The sequence below is a fragment of the Fringilla coelebs genome (assembly GCF_963513975.1).
Source record: "Fringilla coelebs genome assembly, chromosome: 20".
Classification (NCBI taxonomy): Eukaryota; Metazoa; Chordata; class Aves; order Passeriformes; family Fringillidae; genus Fringilla; species Fringilla coelebs.
In genome coordinates this window covers 7,281,220-7,298,898 of record NC_140046.1, presented here as the reverse complement: position 1 = coordinate 7,298,898, position 17,679 = coordinate 7,281,220, and the positions used below count along the sequence as shown (strand labels likewise).

Sequence of the window (17,679 nt, the reverse complement as noted above, 5' to 3'; positions counted from 1 at the left end):
TTTGGACAAAGGGAAGGCTTGGTGCCAGGAAACGCTGCCTTAGTCACTCTTTCCTCTAAAATACACCAAAACCCCCAACCATTCATTTTTCTTTTTCTGAGGAGACTGCCACACTCAGGCCTGAACAGTGGCAGTGCTAATGAGGAGCGGGATGACGTCTGGGATAAAACCTGTGCATGCACCCCACATTCCTAAAGCTCTCTTTGTGAGCTCCCCCAAGAAGGGACCTGTACGGGTGCCGTGTCCGTGCCATCCCTGCCCATTCCATTGTTAGGGATCCCGGGAACCGGGACCCCCCCCCGTTGGCACGCTCCGTCCTGCCGCCGCCGGGACTCGAACCCGCGGCCGCGGGTCCCGCGCGGGGCGCGCCGGGGCCGGAAGCGGAGCGCGGTTCCGGGGCGGGCAGTGCTCTCCGCCGCTCGGTGCCGCACGATGCTCCTCGCCCGCTCCCTGCGCGCCGCCGCCGCCGCGCTGCGCCCGCCGCTCCCCGCGCCGCGCCGCCCGCTCAGCTCCGCGGCGCCCCGGGCCCTGCTGCCGCCGCCCGCCGCCGCGCCCGCCCTGGCGCGCTCGCTGTGGCAGCTGGGCGGCGGCGCGGGGCGGACGGCGCTGCTGCGGCCGCGGCGGGGCTCGGCCGGCCGCGTGTCCTGCGGCTGCGGCGGGCTGCACACCGAGGGTGAGCGGGGCCGCGGCGGGGCCGCCCTTGGGAGGGCGCGGGGCGGACACGTGCGCTGCAGCCGCTCCGTCCTGGGAAGCACGTGGGGCGGCGGGCGCTTTCCCTACTGCCCCCTCTTTCCCTAATCCTCCCTCTTTCCCTAATCCTCCCTCTTTCCTTAAGGCAACTCCACCTTTCCCTAATCCCCGTCTTCACTAAACCACCTATTTCCCTAAATTCCGTCATCACCTAAGCCCCCTTTGCCTCTACACCCCCTTCGCTACCTCCTTTTTCCCAACTCCCCTTTCCCTAACTTCCTTTTTCCCAACTCTCCTTTCCCTAACCTCCTTTTTCACAACTCTCCTTTCCCTAACCACCTTTTTCACAACTCCCTTTTCCCCAATCCCCCTTTCCCTAACCCCGTTTTATTTGTCCAAACCCCAATTTTTCCAAACCCCCTTTTCCTACCCACCCTTCCCTTAACCCCACTCCCCTTTTCCTTAACCCTCCCTTTTCTTACTCCCCTCTTTCCTTACCCTCCCTTTTCCTAGCCCCCTAACCCCGTTTTCCATCACCTCTTTTACCAACTCCCCTTTCCCTGAACTCACCCCCCACCCCTTTCCTTCATCCCCCCTTCTCCCTAACCCCGTTTCCTTTCCCCCAGGAGACAAAGCCTTTGCGCAGTTCCTGACCGACGAGATCAAGGAGGAGAAGAAGATCCAGAAGCACAAGTCCCTGCCCAAGGTCTCCGGAGGGTGGGAGCTGGAGGTGCACGGCACGGAGGCCAAGCTGGTGCGGAAGATCGCGGGGGAAAAGTGAGTGGGGTCTGGGAAGGGTCCTCGTCCCCCGAGGGTGGGTGGGTGGGTCACAGTGACCAGGCTTCTCCATGTGCTCACAGCCCAGACTGCTCCGAGCAAAGGCTCTTTGTGTGACCACTTTGGGCTCAAAGGCGCTTTTTCCGAGCCTTTTTGTTACTGTGTTTTGTGTTACAAAGTTTCACGTGGTCTTCCTGTTTTAAAAATAACAGTTCGGTAAAACTTTAAAAAGTGGGAGCGCTTGGAGGGAGCGGCTTCTCCCAGGTGTGTCTTTTAACTGCAGGGCCTGGTTTTGTTCACACTGTGTGAATCCTGAAAGGCCCATTCTGATGGGCATTTTTGGGGTGAGTTCAAAAGAATTGTTTCTGTTTCTTGTGCAGGATAACGGTTACATTCAACATCAATAACAGCATCCCACCCTCGGCTGAAGAGGACACACAGGAGCAGCAGAAACCTGATGAGCAGGAGGTAACTTAGCCTTGATGTGCATTTAATGCTGGGGACACAGATGAAAGTTGGAATCTTCCTTTAGGGAAGTTGGAGCCTTGTCCTCAAGTGTTGAGGCGTTTTCCCCCCTTTATGTGATATTTGGGAGCATTAAGTCACAAAATGCAGATTTTGCAGGGCTGTCTGTCCCCTGGCTGTGACCTTCCTCTCTGCAGAAAGGCAGAGCAGGGTGGGAGGGCTCTATGAGGAGAAATTTGAGAATTCTGAGACTTTCTAGGACCTTCCAAAAGGGTCTACAGGAGAGTAGGAGAGGAAAACTTTGTACAGAGGAATGGAGTGACAGGTTAAGGGGGAATGGTTTTTAACTGACAGGGAGTGGGGCTAAATTAAATATTGGGAGAGATTGTTCCCTGTGAGGGTGGGGAGGCCCTAGAAGTGTCCAAGATTAGGCTGGATGGGGCTTGGATCAACCTGGGATAGTGGAAGGTGTCAGGAAATACCCAGTGCTGTGCTGTGATTGCTTTGGCTCCTGTTCAGATTCCAGTGCTGATGCAACTGTTCTCTTATTTAGCCTGAACTTACATCAACTCCAAACTTTGTAGTGGAAGTAATAAAAGATGATACAAAACAGACCCTTGTGCTTGACTGCCATTTCCCTGAAGATGAGGTGAGTATCACTGTGCCCCTCTTGGATTTAAATGCTCTTTGTAATCTCTTGCTTTTCTGAATCAGCACAATATCCAGTCTCCTCTTGTTTCTTTATTTTTCTTAATCACAAAAAAAAGGCTTTATGTTGGCAAGAATAGTGGGGAGGAAATGTTTATGGCATTCCTCACATCCTGCCCTGGTGTTTCTGATCAGCTGCTTATTGGGCTCTTTATTGGATTACAGTAAACAAGTAGGGATTAAAAAAGGAAGGGAGAAAATAAAATGGAGAGCTTTTGCTCACATTGGTATTTGTGGTTTATTTTGTAAATGTTAGGAGATGTGTAACAACCAGTCTTGGCTGACAAAGATGAGACAGACATGGGAAGACATTTAGAACCACGCAGAAGGAGTTTTTATATATTTGTAAAATTCAGGCTGCTGATTTACATGGCAGCACAAGCTTAGAGGATTTCCTGAGTTCTGTGCATGACTGTGCTTGTCCTCACAGGCACAGAGAGAGGGGAGAGGCACAGCTTGTCTGGCCTTGGGGCTTTTCCTGAGGTATTCCCAGCCTGGGGATGAACTGGCTGAGTGTGCCCACTAATTGCAGCTAATTGCATGTCTTGCATTTGTTTTCCTGCCTCAGATTGGACATGAAGGAGAGGAAGAAAGTGATATTTTCACAATTCGGGAGGTCAGCTTCCAGCCCACTGGAGAAGCTGACTGGAAGGACACCAACTACACCCTCAACACGGATTCCCTGGACTGGGTAGGTGCTGCTGGCTGTCCCTCTGCTCCTGGGCTGGGAGTTAAACCTGTCTGGGTGTCTGAGATGGGGCTGGCCCTGCTCTGCCCCTGAGCTGGTGGTGCTGACTGAGGGTGTCTCATGGTCCCAGGGTTGTGCACTGCTGGTGGCATTACCAGGAATCAGGACAGACAGGAGCAACCCCTTCCTTTCCAGATTTTATAGGTGGATTTCCCAGCAGGGAATCACATTCTGGAAATGCTTTGACACTTGTTAAACATCTTTTGATCTGTGTGTTTAACAATGTGGCTTATCAGACACCATGTGTAGATAAAAGCATCTGTGTGTGGTGTCTGAAAAAATACATTGTGTCCTGGTTTTCCAGGTGTGTTGTTAGACTTGTAGCACTAAAAAGGATTGTTTTGTCTGACTGAGCTGTGAGGAGAACTTGCCAATGCTTTAGATGAAGTTCAGAGTCACACACTAATGCAGTGCAGAATCTGGAAAATGTGAAAGGCATCGGTGGGAGCTGGGCCTGATTTTCCTGGGAGGAATGCCAGGGGACATTTTAATGCTCCCCCTGCCCAGGTGTTCTACTAAGGAAGGTTTCTGTTCCTTGCTCCAGGCTCTCTACGATCACCTGATGGATTTCCTGGCTGACAGAGGAGTGGACAACACCTTTGCTGACGAGTTAATAGAGCTCAGCACTGCCCTGGAGCACCAGGAGTACATCAAATTCCTTGAAGACCTTAAAAGCTTTGTCAAATGTCAGTAGGTCAGCTTAGGAAACTCAGCCTCAAGTGTGGGTGTTCCACAGTGCTGCTTCATCCAGCAATACCCAAATATATCTTCACAGTGGATAGAGAGAGTAAGTAACTTGGAAGGTGGAGAAGGAGGATTCTCACTTGGATTTGGGGAGTTGTAGTGATGGTGCAGCCCCAATCAAGTTCTCCAGTGCTACAGGCCAGAATTGCCTCGCCCTTTATGGGGCTTTTTGTACAATTAAGAGTGAATGTGAAGAATAAAAACTGTTCAACATATCACTGAAAAGGGTGGTTTCTCTTCTTCCTGCTCTACCAGAGCTGCCATCAAAGTGATGGCAGAGTTTCTCTGTGCCAGAGCTGCTCAGAGTTGGCAGTGATGGCTGAGCACTTCTACTTAAACCAGTGTGTCCAACTGCTGTTTAAAGGTTTTAGGTTTATTTAAATTAGTTTATTTATTTTAAGTTCATTTAAACTCAAAGAGAAAGCTGAAGTGCAACATGAGCTGTGAGATCACTGATGTAGTATTCAAGACAACACCAAAGCCAAAATAAACTAAATATATTTATTTCAAAACATGTCCTGTGTGGTTAAAAGTGCAGGTCAAGGCAATACTGTGCCTTTTGAAGTGTCTTTTTGACACAGCAGTTAGAAATATGTACACAAGAGTCCTAGCAGCTCTGGGTGAAGTTTAGTATTGAAGTCTTCCAGAAGTAAAGCAGCAGCTGAATCACCTTAGAGGAGAATCATCCAGGAGTCACAGACCTTCACAAAAAAGTTGAACAGAGAACTGTGTTAATGTATAAAGTTCAAAATTATTTGAACAGGAAAAACTATTGATTGGGGGGAAAAAAATCACAAGAGAGTTGTTGAACAGTGGCAGAGACTGCCATGGGTAGTGGAGGATTTAAAAGACATGTAGATGTGGCACTTGGGGACATGGGTTAGTTGTGGCCTTGGCAGTGCTGGGGGAATGGCTGGGTTTGATCCTGGGGGTCTTTTCCAACTTAAACCCATGGCTGAATTTGAAATGCTGTCCCCCTACCACTGTCCTCACTGTTTTACATAGCAAAGCAAGCACCAGCTCTAGCTTGAGCCAAAGGGCTGCTGTGTGTTCTCTGAGACACCTGGATGAAGTTTCTTGAGGAGGCTCAAACAAGTAAGTTTTAAAACTTTTCTTCATGAACCACTTATCTGAACAGATGGTGCACACAAGACTTAGAAGTTGTTAGCTAAAGTTAGGGCACTGAATTTGACAGGTCCTTGAAAGATTCCCTAATCCAGCAGTTAAAGGTGTGTACTTTAGAACTTCTCTTTTATGGTCACTGGTGGTCAAAGGTAAAGCCATTTCCAAGCCATTTTGTGAAAAAACAGCCACACAAACCCAGGGATCAATAGACTTATGTTCTCTGCCTATGTAATTGAGCCATGGATCCAAGCAGGGATCCTTTCCAGGAACCTGACATTTGCACTCACAGGGCAGCTCATCAGCAGACTGGCTTCCTCCTCCATGCCACTGGTGACTGTGAACTCAGGGCTGTGCAGGCACCTCTGACTGTGCTCTGTCAAGGTGCTTTCCAGCAGGGACCGGAGCTTCCCTTCTGTCATATCCTGAGAATAATTCATTAAAAGTCAGCTGAAGTTCTGTACCTTAAAGCTGCCTCTGCAGCAGCAGGGATGCCACACACAATGTGTCACAGCACAGCTTACCTGTGTGCTGATGTACAATCCACACTGGCAACAAACCAAGTGAGCCTTCACAGTCAGGTTATTCCTGGGAAGAGCAAACAATGAGCACCATGAGACCCGGAACAAGAGAAGATTTTAGCAAGAAACACCCCAAAACCAACCCAACATCCCCCCATGAGATTTAGATCAATGCTCAGGCATTTCTGTGTTGTCGAAATGAACAGCAGCCTCCCTCTACACATTTCTAAGCCCAAAATGCTGCAGGAGAGTGGGCAATCTGATTCCAATGCCAAGAGGGCTTTCTTACTTCCTACATACAGGGCAGATGACCCTGTCAGTGGCATCCAGGCTGTCCAGCATGGCGTTGAGACATTCCTCATCGAAGCGCAGGCTCCGCTCGTACTCCTCGATGACCAACTGCTCTGCAACAGCACAGCACAGCAAAGCACCCTCAGGGCCTCTGGGCAGCACAGCCAAAGCTGCTGGGCTGGATATGAGTTTCTAAGAACTTTTACTCCTCTGGTTCAGATTTCTATGCTTGGTGAAATCTTTCCTGCTAATCCGTTTTTTTCTGTGGCTCAGCTCGTCTCATATGGGTCCTTCTACTTTCTAATCAGCACTTTAGAAACATTCTGAATTGATTTTTAAAGGTTCCTAGAGCTAAAAGATCCCAGTCCTGTTTCTCTGGTCTCTCTCACAGACCTTAAAATGCCACTTAAAACTGTGAGGTCTCAATACCTCAAAGCCTCAACAAGATTTCTAAGGAGGCTCTTCCCCTGTATCACGTGGTTTGCAAGAACCAAGGAGTGCAGCCTCAGCTCTTCTGCATTACCAGGAACTTACACATGAAACAGGAGTCAGAAGATGGGTAAAGATCTTACCTTGCAAGATCAGTTCTTGTTGGATCTCTTCCAGCACTGCCAGCTCATCAGGGTCCTCCAGCATCTGAAAGGTGAATCAGTCAGTGATCCTCCCATTCCAGCCACCTTCTCACTTCCAGCACCTGACTGAGCAACATAAATCCACTCTTATTCTCCTGTCTGGTAAATCCCTCTATTTGCAAACCCATGCATTGTGGGAAGCAACCTGTACTGTAAACACGTGTGCAGAGCCAGCCAGAATGGATCCAAGTACAGCCTGTCCAAGAACTTGCTTTTTAAGACATTCAGGTTTCATTTCCATTCTCAGAAGAGGGAAGTGACAACCAGCTATAAAAAGCACAGATGAGGAAACCAACCCTCTGCTGTGATCCACAGGCTGTTTGTGAAGGAAATAAGGAATTTCCCCACTCATGCCCAAAGGCACTTTCACAGCTCAACACCCCGCCTGAGCTGCAGAACAGGAAACGCTGAAGCTCTTGAGTTTTGTCGGCTCTAGTGAGAAGCTAGTCAGACCCGCAGGGAGCTGTATTTGATACTCCTGTATCATCAACGTGTTTTAGAAGGATGGGGAGAGGAAAGGAGAGGGAAAGCACTGACCTGCTCCATGGGCTGCTCTCCGCGGAGGCCGGGCAGCCTGTCCCGCAGCTCCTGCCATTCCTGCTCCATCACCTCCTGCACCAGCAGCGCGCCCGGGGCCGCCCCGCACGCCCCGTCCCCGGCCTGGCGGTAGCGATCCAGCAGCTTGGCCCGGCTGCTCCTCAGCCGCTCCATGCAGCGCTGCGGGGAGGGGAGAGCGCCCGGGGCCGTCAGCGCCTGACACAGTCCCGTGTCAGGGCGGGACACGGCGGGTAGCGGGGCTGGGGGAGCCGGGACTGAGCCACGGCGGACGGGGTGCGTCCCACAGGGCCAGAGACCGGGAATCCCTGAGCGGGGCACGGGGGAGGTACCGGGGCTGGCCACGTCCCGGTGGGGCTGCAGGGAGTTGGATGACAGCTCCCAGCGGGGACAGCTCTGGGCACCCGCAGAAGGAGCTCGGGACGCGGTTAAGAGAGAGTTTCGGACGGGGCGCGGCTCAGCCGCCCCAGAGGGACCACAGCGGCCAGCCCCGGGAGGACCGAACTGGGTCAAATGAGGAGGGAGCCCACGTTCCCCCCTCGCAGCCCGCTCCCCGCTCACCCTGCGGTACGTCTCCCTCCAGGGCGGCCCGCCCGGGCTCTTGTACCGCGCTCGGTGCCCCTGCACCGGCGCCGCCATCGCGCCGAGCCCGCAGCGCGCCGGGCCCGCGGGGCACGCCGGGAAATGTAGTCCGCGGGCGGCGGCGCCCATTGGCCGCGCGAGCGGTGACGTCAGGGCGGCGCGGCGCGCGGGGCGATGGCGGCCGAGTGCGGCCCGGCGGAGCAGTGGCGCGCGGCGCTGCCGCAGCACGCGCTGTTCGGCCGCCTCCGCGAGCGCGCGCCCGCCGCCCCCCGCCCGCCGCGGCTCCGCGACCTCCTGTGCGGGCTGGGCTCCGACCTGCTGCTCTGGGACGGGCCCGCCGCCGCCCTGCTCGCCATCGGCCTGCGCCGCCTCGGCACCGGCACCGACCCCGCCGCGCTCGGCCGCTACCAGGTGCGGCCCGCGCCCCGCGCCGGCGGGAGGGCGTGAGGGGATGGAGGGGAGCAGGGGCTGCGGCGGGCGGTGTGAGGGAATGGGGAGGCCGCGAGGGGATAAGGAGGAGGGGGCTGGGGTTGGGGGGGTTTGGGGTGTGAGGGAATGAGGGGTCGTGTAGGGAGGGGCTGGGTGTGAGGGGCCATGAGGAGGGGAGGGGGTGTGAGGGGCTGGGCGGACCGTGAGGGAGTGTGGGGATGTGTGGAGAGTGTTAAAAACGGGACAGAGAGGATGTGGGGGGATGCGAGCTGTGAGGGGAGGAGGGCCATGGTGGGCATGAGGCTGAAGGGCTCTGCTCTGTTCCTTGGAGGAACATCATCCCTCAGCCCGCCCTGGGGTGTCTTTCCCCAAGGAACCCACTGCTGTGCGCCTCATTCCGTGCTGTGTAAATCGCCATCTAAAATAAACATGAACTGTACTTTGCTTTGAGTGCTTTGACCGGCTTGTGCTTCCCTGTAACATTTCCGTTTTCAGACTCTTCTGTGCATAAACCCGCCCCTTTTTGACGTGCACCAGACGCTGCTGAGCCCTGCCCAGCACCATGTGGCGCTCATTGGTACCAAGGGGCTCATGGTGCTGGAGCTGCCCAAGCGCTGGGGCAAGAATTCCGAGTTTGAAGGTGGGAAATCCACGGTGAACTGCAGGTGGGTGAGACCTCAGGTGGTAATGACACCCTTGTCCTGCTACTCGTCCTCCACAGCCTCCCTTTCTTGGGGGTAGGTTGATACAGAAGGCACTGGTGGAAGGTATAGGTTGTATGGGGGTTGTGGGGCAGTCACAAATGAAATTATTTTGGCTCAAATACTTGCTGCTTTTCAAGCAACCCAAATAAATGACCTTCTAAACTTGTTGCAATTGCTGAGGAGCAAGATGCTCCTCTAGTATTCTTTAGCTTTGCACAGAATCATGAAATGGCTTGGGTTGGAAGAGACCTTAAGGCCAGCAATTTCCAACTCCTGCTATGGATAGGGACACCTTCCACTAGACCAGGTTGCTCTGAGCCCTGCCCAACCTGATCTTGGCCACGTCCAGAGATGGGGCAGCTTCTCTGGGGTCTTTCAGCTGTGGCAGCTAAAACCAGACATTTGGGGGGAAATAACAGAGCTTCAAGTTAAAGCTGCCTTTCCAACTTCTAGAGTAGTACAGATAAAGGCTCTGAAACCTTTTCATTGTGTCTCTAGCTCTTCTTGCCCCCACTTCCCTTTAGAAGTAGCTCGTATGTTTCTGGTCCCAGTGCAAGTCTCTGCTCTGTATTCCAGCACCATTCCTATTGCGGAGCGGTTCTTCACCAGCTCAACATCCCTGACCCTAAAGCATGCAGCCTGGTACCCCTGTGACACCATGGAGCCCCACATTGTGCTCCTGACATCAGATAACACCATCAGGTAAGCCCCATTTGTGGCTGATTATCTGAAGTGTGGTTTTTTTGTCACGTCCAGCCTTCATTTGTCACTGGGTATTTGCATTCTGCCCGTTTTTGCCAGAGTTAGCAATTAAAAAGTAGGATGGGAGGAATTTCAGAGTGAGAGTGGCTGATGTTCCTGTGTCAGCAGGGAGTGTGCAGCACTGCCAGCAGAGTGAACACAGCTGCTGTTTCTTTCCCCCAGGTTTTACAGCCTGAAGGTGCCTCACACACCCATCAAAGTGATTGTGCTTTCAGACACCGAGGAGGAGACTCTGACCATCAAAACAGGGTGAGTGTGGCTTCTTGTATTTTGAAATGCTTTTGCAGAATATTCAGTATTCTGTTGTGTTTTCAATGAATAAGTGATAAATGTACCTGAAAATCTCATATGACTTCTGTAGTGCTAGCACTTCTTCATAGCAGAGTGCCTATGCTTTTCTCTTCTTTCTCTTCTTTCTCTTCTTTCTCTTCTTTCTCTTCTTTCTCTTCTTTCTCTTCTTTCTCTTCTTTCTCTTCTTTCTCTTCTTTCTCTTCTTTCTCTTCTTTCTCTATCCTTTCCTTTCCCCCATCCTTCTAAAACAAAGTGGTGACAAACTGTAGAGTAGTCAGAGTAGTAGCTTGAAAACCACACGTTGACTTTAAGCTGGGGTTGAAAAGGGGTTTTTGAGTGAGGAATGTAGAAAATAGATTATCTTTTTATTTCCCTCTTGGCCTGGTTGGAAACAGAACTCTTGCACCACAGAGTGGTGTGCCTCACAGGAAGTACCAGAACCCCTCCTGTGTGCTCTGATGCTGTGGGGGCACTGCAGAAGGGATGTGCCATGACTGGGGTGTCCCTTACAGCCTTTCGTAGCTGGCACTGCTGGATGGGGTGGGGTTTGGCAGGGATTTGGCAGCACAGCCCTCAGGAGCAGGTTACACTCTGTGCTCTCAGTGCTTGCTGAGCCCAGCTGGTTGTGCCCTGTCCCAGGAGAGCCTACACAGCGTCCCTGGGTGAGACGGCCGTGGCCTTCGACTTCGGGCCGCAGGTGCCGGTGCCGAAGCACGTCCTGGGCCAGCGCGGCAGCGAGGAGGTGCTGGGCTACCCCCTGTACATCCTCTATGAGAATGGAGAGACCTTCCTCACCTACGTCAGCCTGCTCCAGAGGTAGGCTCTGACCCTCAGGGCTCATGGGGTGCTTGCATGGACAGTGCTGGGGTGAGAGAGTCACCTCTCAGCTTGGGTGGGACTCTGTGAGGGATGCTGGGCTGAGTTTTCTTGTACTGCAGCCTGTTCTGTCTCTGTGGCAGTGCTGATAGACTGGAATCCAAAACCACTGTGTCATCCTTTCTCATCCAAGCATGGGTGCAGCTTCCACTGCTCAGAATGTGCTATGCATTATTAACCACCAGCAATCTGATAGGAAGACACAGGGCTGTAAAAAGATCAGTGGGTCTTCAGTATATTTTGTGGCACAGACATCCTTAGCTTTGGATGAGGCTCATTGAGCCAAGGGCATCCTAGGAAAATAAATATTTGAAGAGCATAGGGGGTTCACAGGCATGTTCTGCAATGAAAAGTCAGGATGAAAAATATAAACATGACACGAGAAGGAATTACTTCAGAAAACTGAGAAGACAGTGCAAGACTTACAAGTTAGATCTTGTGTAGCTGAATATTAAAAAGTGTGGTAATTGGGTTAGAAACAGCACTGTGAGGAGATCTGTCTGCAGGCAGTAAGATGGCTTTAGTCCATCTAAAGTTCTGCCCAAAGAAATGCCACAACTCAAAATGCTGCATGTAAAGTGCCAGAAACCAGTTGAGTAATCATTAACTTGAGCTTTCCATGTGTATTTTGTGTTCTCCTCTGAAAATGTTTCCTCGTGAATTTTTGCAGTGTAGCTTTGGTTGCTTTCAAAGCATAAAATATAATAAAATGAGCTCTGATTTCCCCTCTGAGATCTCCACCAAGGAGCTGCAGGTCAGACTTGCAATCTGCAGCAGCCCAGTGGGACTCAGAGCTCCCAGCCCTTGTTTGACAGCCGTGGTGCTGAGACCAAGCCCGTGTTCCTTGCAGCACGGGCAGCCTGGGGAAGCTGCTGGGGCCCCTGCCCATGCACCCGGCTGCCGAGGACAACTACGGCTACGACGCCTGCGCCGTGCTGTGCCTGCCCTGCATCCCCAACATCCTGGTCATTGCCACCGAGTCAGGAATGCTCTACCACTGCGTGGTGCTGGATGGAGAGGAGGATGATGAGCAGGTACCTTCTCTTGGGTTGGTTTTTTTCTGTAGGTATTTTTGTTTCTTTAATCCAAGTTCTTGCCTAGAAGTGTGTGCCGAGTGCCAGAGCTGCATTCTTTTGGAATGAGGTAGTGAGTCTTTCTCCTGTTTCAGCCAGTCCCTGTGGCTCCCTGACACTTTTATTTTAACTCTCAGTCCTGTGTACCCTGACAGTAGATCAGTTTTTGATCAAATTTACGAGGATCTAATTTAAGGAGGATTTTCTGAGAAACCCTGGGTTTGAGTTACTTTTTTTAAAAGTAAACTTGAACTACATTCCTTGACAATTAAAACCTGTAACTCTTTCTTGATGCTGTTTTTGTTGGCATTCCTATTTAAATGATGTCTGACAGAAGAATTCCATGCTCTTTACAGTCAGAGAAGTCCTGGGACCCAAGATCTGATCTTATTCCTTCCCTGTACGTGTTTGAATGTGTTGAGCTGGAACTTGCACTGAAACTGGCAACAGGAGATGAGGAAGATCCTTTGGAGTCTGACTTCTCTTGCCCAATCAAGCTGCACCGAGGTAGGGTTCAGCTTGTGGCTTTTTGTTGCACACATTTAGGATCCAGTTATTTGCATGTTCTTCATCAGTGTCAGACAAACAGGTGGGGCAGAGTAAGGATTTGCCTGATGCCCTCAATAAAGCTGTGGAGGGAGCAAGCCTGGCAGGGGCTCCAGTGTAGATTACACATGGTCTGTACTAAATCCTGTCATCTGAGGGTTATAAAGCAGAAGTTTCTGCATCTGTGCTGACCTGTGAGTGTGAGGGAGTGCTGTGGAGAGAGTGATTCTGAGGGAAGAACCTGCTTATCCCACGGAATTGGGGGCAGGACAAAGTGTTTGGGGCTTTGGGAGCAAGCAGCTTGTCAGAATGCTGGTCTGCTAGTTTTAATAACCTGCCATTGGAAACCTGTCTGAGTGATGCAGATGTGGTGTGATAGAAAGGGTTCAAAACCACTCATCAGTATGTTAGACTCTAACACATACCTGTCTGTTTCTGGTGCTTGCACTATGATGTTAAAGCTGACTGGACACGAAGTTGATACACAGGATCAGCAGTGCAGCTGTGAAGGGTGAGTTTTTCTCAGTTCAGTGCCATCTCTTACATTTTCTGCTTCAATTTCAGATCCCAAATGTCCCTCTAGATACCATTGCACACACGAAGCTGGTGTCCACAGTGTGGGCTTGACATGGATCAATAAACTGCACAAATTCCTTGGTTCAGGTGAGTGAGAAAAGTGGGGAACAGATGAACATCTGCCAGTAACAGGCTGGTGGATGCAGGTACTACTGAATCCCTCACCCTGCAAAGTGGATCTGATGCATCCTGACATGTCTCCTTGTAGATGAGGAAGACAAAGACAGTTTACAAGAGCTGGGAGCAGAACAGAAGTGCTTTGTTGAACACATTCTTTGTACAAAACCACTGCCATGCAGGTAAAAAACGAAACTCTTTCTCAATTGCTTTCAAGTTGGGGATTTACTATGGAAAATATTTATGATTTGTCATCTTTTGCTGCATTCTTGCCATTAAAGTAAGCTCAAAAGATTTCAAACAATACAACTGAGCAATTTGTGTATCAGGATTCTTACTGCACAGTTAGGGTAGTAGCTTAAATTCTTGTGTTTCTGTCTGAAAATCACCTGTCAGACTAGCAGAAATTTTCACTTCCATTTACCTGACCTTGGAGCATTTCCAAAAGAGTGAATGTGCACAGTTTCAGGAATAAAGAACTTTCCTGACTGGGTAATTTTTGTGTTCTTCCCTTCAGGCAGCCTGCTCCAATTAGAGGATTTTGGATCGTTTCTGATGTCCTGGGCCCCACAATGATTTGCATCACCAACAGCTATGAGTGCATTACAAGGCCTCTCTTGTATGTGGTTCTCAGTTGAAGTCCATGACTGCATGGAAAGGACCAAAAAAGGATATTCCTATTTTTCAATTACTCTTTGATTGTTTCACCCCAGGCTTCTGCAGCTCTTAGGACACACCATGAAGTTTTGTTTTCTGAACACTCTCTGGTTGAGCACTGAAGTGTTACTGTAGCAGTTACCTACTGCTGATGAGGTGTTTGTAGGGGATATAATTAATCAGGTCACTTTTAGTGAGTATTAGGATAAAAAAACGTTCTTGATGGTATTGTTGGGGTTTTTCAGTAGTGTTGATGTTCTTAATGGGCTGCTGAGGTTGTGTGCCTGAAAGGGGAAAATCAGAAGCAGGATTTTTGTTTGTGCTTCCAGTTACTTTCTTTGGAGGTGGTGGCAAAGATACAGACTGGTGTTAATGTGCATTTGCACAATGAAATGAACACCTTGAGGGGGTGACGCTATTTTCAGCTTATTTTTTGTAGGACACTGTTTAAGGTAGGACAGGTACCATCAGCAGAGCCCTTTTATTTATTTCACTGTTTCCATACAGGTGGGCAGTGACTGGGCAGGGTGCTTTGTGGAGAAGGTCATGCTGCTGTTCCAGTGCCTGCCTTATTCTGGAACTTTCTTTTCCTTAAGCCAAAGGATATTTACGATTCTTGCTAGTTTGAGCCGTGACCAAACAGGTGTGGGGGTGTGAGCTTTACCTGCCCTGCTAGGGCTGGATTTACCACGTAACTGAAACAGCTGCAGTAACACAGGGACTCCACAGCAGAGGAGTTCCAGTGAGGAGGCTCTGACCTGTTTCAGTGTGAGTGGTCTGACTGTGTTCTCTTGTGCTGCTGTGTGGTAGGAGCACTGTCCATCCTGCCTCCCCTCCCCTGCTGTGCACCAGAGAGGACAAGGAGCTGGCTGTGTCCCCGCTGCGCATCGTGGCTGAGTCAGAGCATTCCTTTGAGAAGCACATCCAGGGCATCCTGCAGCGCAGCTCTGCCAACCCCCTGCACCTCAAGTGAGCAGAGCCCCGGGCAGCTGCAGTGGGAACACTTGGGAACACTGGCTGTTGGCCAGCTCCTACTGAACAGCACATGGCCTTGGGCACGGTGGTGCTGGGGCACAGCTCCTGCCCTGACTGGTGCTTGTGTCCCTGGGGGATGGCACCCAGCCCTGGGATGGTGCAGGCTGGCAGGGGATCACCTGGCTCCAGGCTGATGAGGTTCTCATTGCTTGGCCCACTGGGTTTGGAGTATCTTAAGCTACCTTGGGATTTCCTCGTGTCCAAGGGATTTCATTGTAATCCCTCACTTTCATAACAGACCCCCCTCCCCCAAGCTTTACCATAAACACTGGAAGTGGTATAGCCTTCCAAAGGAACATGTTAGTAAAATGGCAAAAATCTCAATCTTAAGATCTGCAGATAAAGATGCTGCTCCTCCCCCTGAAGAATGCCTTCAGCTTCTCAGCAGAGCCACCCAGGTGTTCAGAGAGGAATATATACTGAAACAGGACCTGGCAAAAGAGGAGATTCAGCAAAGGTAATGCAAAACTCTCATAAAAATGTGCTGGCATGTCCCTGTGACACAGCAGCACTGTGGGTCTAATCCTGGTGAATGAGTAAATGTACTAAATGTAAAACTAACAATGAATACCAGAACTTAAAACTAAGTTACTAGGAAAAGCAAGGCTGAGTTTAGTAGTTGATCTCTGTAGTGGCTTATAGGGGAAGAAAAAAACACACACACAGATGAAATACTTTTCTCATGGTGTTGTCTGCCTGCCTGGGCCTGTGGGTGGCAGGAAGTCTGACCTCAGCACTAATCCTGACAAAGGAAAATTGCCTTAAGTCTCTGCTGCTTTAACTCATAGTCAGTTGTTTACACTATAGTTAGGACAAAATGGGAGTTTTTTTCTCACTGCTCCTTTTTCAGTGTCTTTAGTTCTTCCCACTCCCAGGATTTCCTCTGTAGTGTAAATCCTGATTCACCTGGTTGCAAGTGGTTTGATTTTTTTTTAAAATGTGTTTACTTCAGAGTGAAGCTGCTGTGGGGACAGAAAAAGAAACAACTGGAGGATCTGAATTACTGTCGAGAGGAGAGGTGAGTAGAGCCTGTCTCCTTTAACCAGTCAGACCTCAGGAATGATGCGCCTGTGGTGGTTTGGAGGAGGCCCTGGGTGGAACAGGTGACAAATGAAGGCATTCCCAGCCTGCCAGTTTGCTCCCTCCTCCAGCTGGCTTCTTCAGCCTCTTTGTCCTTTTCCCACTGCCTGGCTTGTCCTGTGTGTGGATCTAAGTAAGGAACTGTTTCTCCCTCACCTTAAGGAAAAGCTTGCGGGAAATGGCCGAGCGCTTGGCTGACAAGTACGAGGAAGCCAAAGAGAAGCAGGAAGACATCATGAACAGGTGTGTGCACACAGGGCTCTATTTCACCTCACAGCACCTGATGTGAAACAGTTTGCAGGCCTGGTAGAACAGAGTGGGCAGGAGCTGCTGCACTGGTTAGCTACAAGACTGGGCTTCTGAAATTCCCTGTGCTGGGGCTTGGTGTGATCTGTCTGCAGGCCCAGCCTGAGCCAGCCCCATGCTCAGAAATGCCATCTGAGACCAGCTGGAAGGGGAAGGTGAAGCCCCTGAGACTTGGGAAGCATGGCCAAAGCACCAGGCTGCAGGTGTTTGAGTTGGGTACCAGGGAAGTTAACTCAGAGACATTTCTTGCTTTCAAAGGATGAAGAAAGTCCTTCGGAGTTTCCACTCTCAGCTTCCTGTTCTATCTGACACTGAAAAAGATATGAAGAAGGAACTGCAGACAATCCATGATCAGCTGCAGCACCTGAGCAATGCTATCAGACAGGTGAGAGGAGGAATGACCAGGCTGGGAGCTTACTGAGCTCCTCCCTCAGTGCTGACAGATGAGTCCTGCCAACAAAGTGATGCTGTACTTGTGTTAATTAGCAACAATGTACCAAAGGGGCTTTGGGCCCTTGGTGCTAATACAGACAGTACCTCTGCACACACTGTAAGCCCTGAGAGGTCCCCCCTCCCCAGCCTGGCAGGGACGTTTCTTCTCTTTGTGGGAAGTGCAAAAGCAGACAGATTTGAACACAAAAAGAACCAATTAATTGCAGTACAACACAGCAGTCTGTAATTAACAGCCTTCCACTGTGGCAGGCAGCACCAGCACTGACTGGGGCCTTCTCTTTTCTCAACTCCCAGGTGAAAATGAAAAAGGAATACCAACAGAAACAGATGGAGAAGGGGCGCAGCCCCCGCAAACCCAGCATCAGCCTCAGTGCCTACCAGAGCAAGTGCATCCAGGCTGTCCTGAAAGAGGAGTAAGTGTGAGCTGGGCTCCTCCTGAGGAACCTGGGCCCTGGCACTCACCTTCAGTTCAGGTGTCTCAGGTGGTGTTTAAGCCGTGCTGCGGGAGGGGCTGGGGCAGAGGGGCTGAAGCACAGGATGTGCAGCTCCTGAGAGCAGCACTTTGAGCAGATGGATGGAAGTGCTTTTTGCCCCAGGATCCCAGGGCAGCCTGGGATGACAGGCACTGCTCCCATTCCCTGCTTCTACCAGCTGAAGTGTTTCTCTTCCTCCCAGCTCTGTGCAGCCTTTTGACTTGGGTTGTTTTTTCTTGAAGGGGGGAACACATCCGGGAGATGGTGAAACAGATCAACGACATCAGGAGCCACGTGAACTTCTGACATGCCCCAGGAGAGGACCCTACACCGAGGGGCTGGATGAGCTTTACCTGACCCTGGTATTCCCCCTTGTATATTTACCATTTGTATGTTGAACAATACACCTTTTACATATTATTTTGTAAAGAATTGTGAAATAAAATACTTTTGATATGACTCCTCA

The 17,679-nt window shown here is 50.7% G+C and overlaps 3 protein-coding genes across 3 annotated transcripts; 2 read left to right on the top strand and 1 right to left on the bottom strand.

Moving 5' to 3' along the window:
- Window positions 1–432: 432 nt before the first annotated feature.
- C1QBP (complement C1q binding protein) lies at window positions 433–4,347 on the top strand (the record flags this gene model as incomplete). The annotated part of the gene is made up of 6 exons (XM_084218906.1): window positions 433–673; window positions 1,317–1,467; window positions 1,848–1,935; window positions 2,486–2,581; window positions 3,209–3,331; window positions 3,933–4,347. The coding sequence occupies 6 exons, from the start codon at window positions 433–435 to the stop codon at window positions 4,080–4,082; spliced, it is 849 nt and encodes a 282-aa protein (XP_084075032.1). The 3' UTR covers window positions 4,083–4,347.
- A 148-nt stretch (window positions 4,348–4,495) lies between these two features.
- Window positions 4,496–7,917, bottom strand: RPAIN (RPA interacting protein). Its single transcript, XM_084218907.1, has 7 exons — window positions 7,815–7,917; window positions 7,236–7,415; window positions 6,639–6,702; window positions 6,065–6,179; window positions 5,779–5,842; window positions 5,545–5,679; window positions 4,496–4,833 (listed from the first exon to the last, which is right to left on the bottom strand). The coding sequence occupies exons 1-7, from the start codon at window positions 7,890–7,892 to the stop codon at window positions 4,804–4,806; spliced, it is 666 nt and encodes a 221-aa protein (XP_084075033.1). The 5' UTR covers window positions 7,893–7,917; the 3' UTR covers window positions 4,496–4,803.
- An 84-nt stretch (window positions 7,918–8,001) lies between these two features.
- On the top strand, window positions 8,002–17,670 carry NUP88 (nucleoporin 88). Its single transcript, XM_084219168.1, has 17 exons — window positions 8,002–8,246; window positions 8,760–8,929; window positions 9,545–9,670; window positions 9,893–9,979; window positions 10,661–10,837; window positions 11,748–11,931; window positions 12,327–12,477; window positions 13,081–13,179; window positions 13,301–13,391; window positions 13,727–13,828; window positions 14,677–14,835; window positions 15,233–15,358; window positions 15,854–15,919; window positions 16,144–16,224; window positions 16,546–16,672; window positions 17,035–17,153; window positions 17,456–17,670. The coding sequence occupies exons 1-17, from the start codon at window positions 8,010–8,012 to the stop codon at window positions 17,517–17,519; spliced, it is 2,166 nt and encodes a 721-aa protein (XP_084075294.1). The 5' UTR covers window positions 8,002–8,009; the 3' UTR covers window positions 17,520–17,670.
- Window positions 17,671–17,679: the final 9 nt, after the last annotated feature.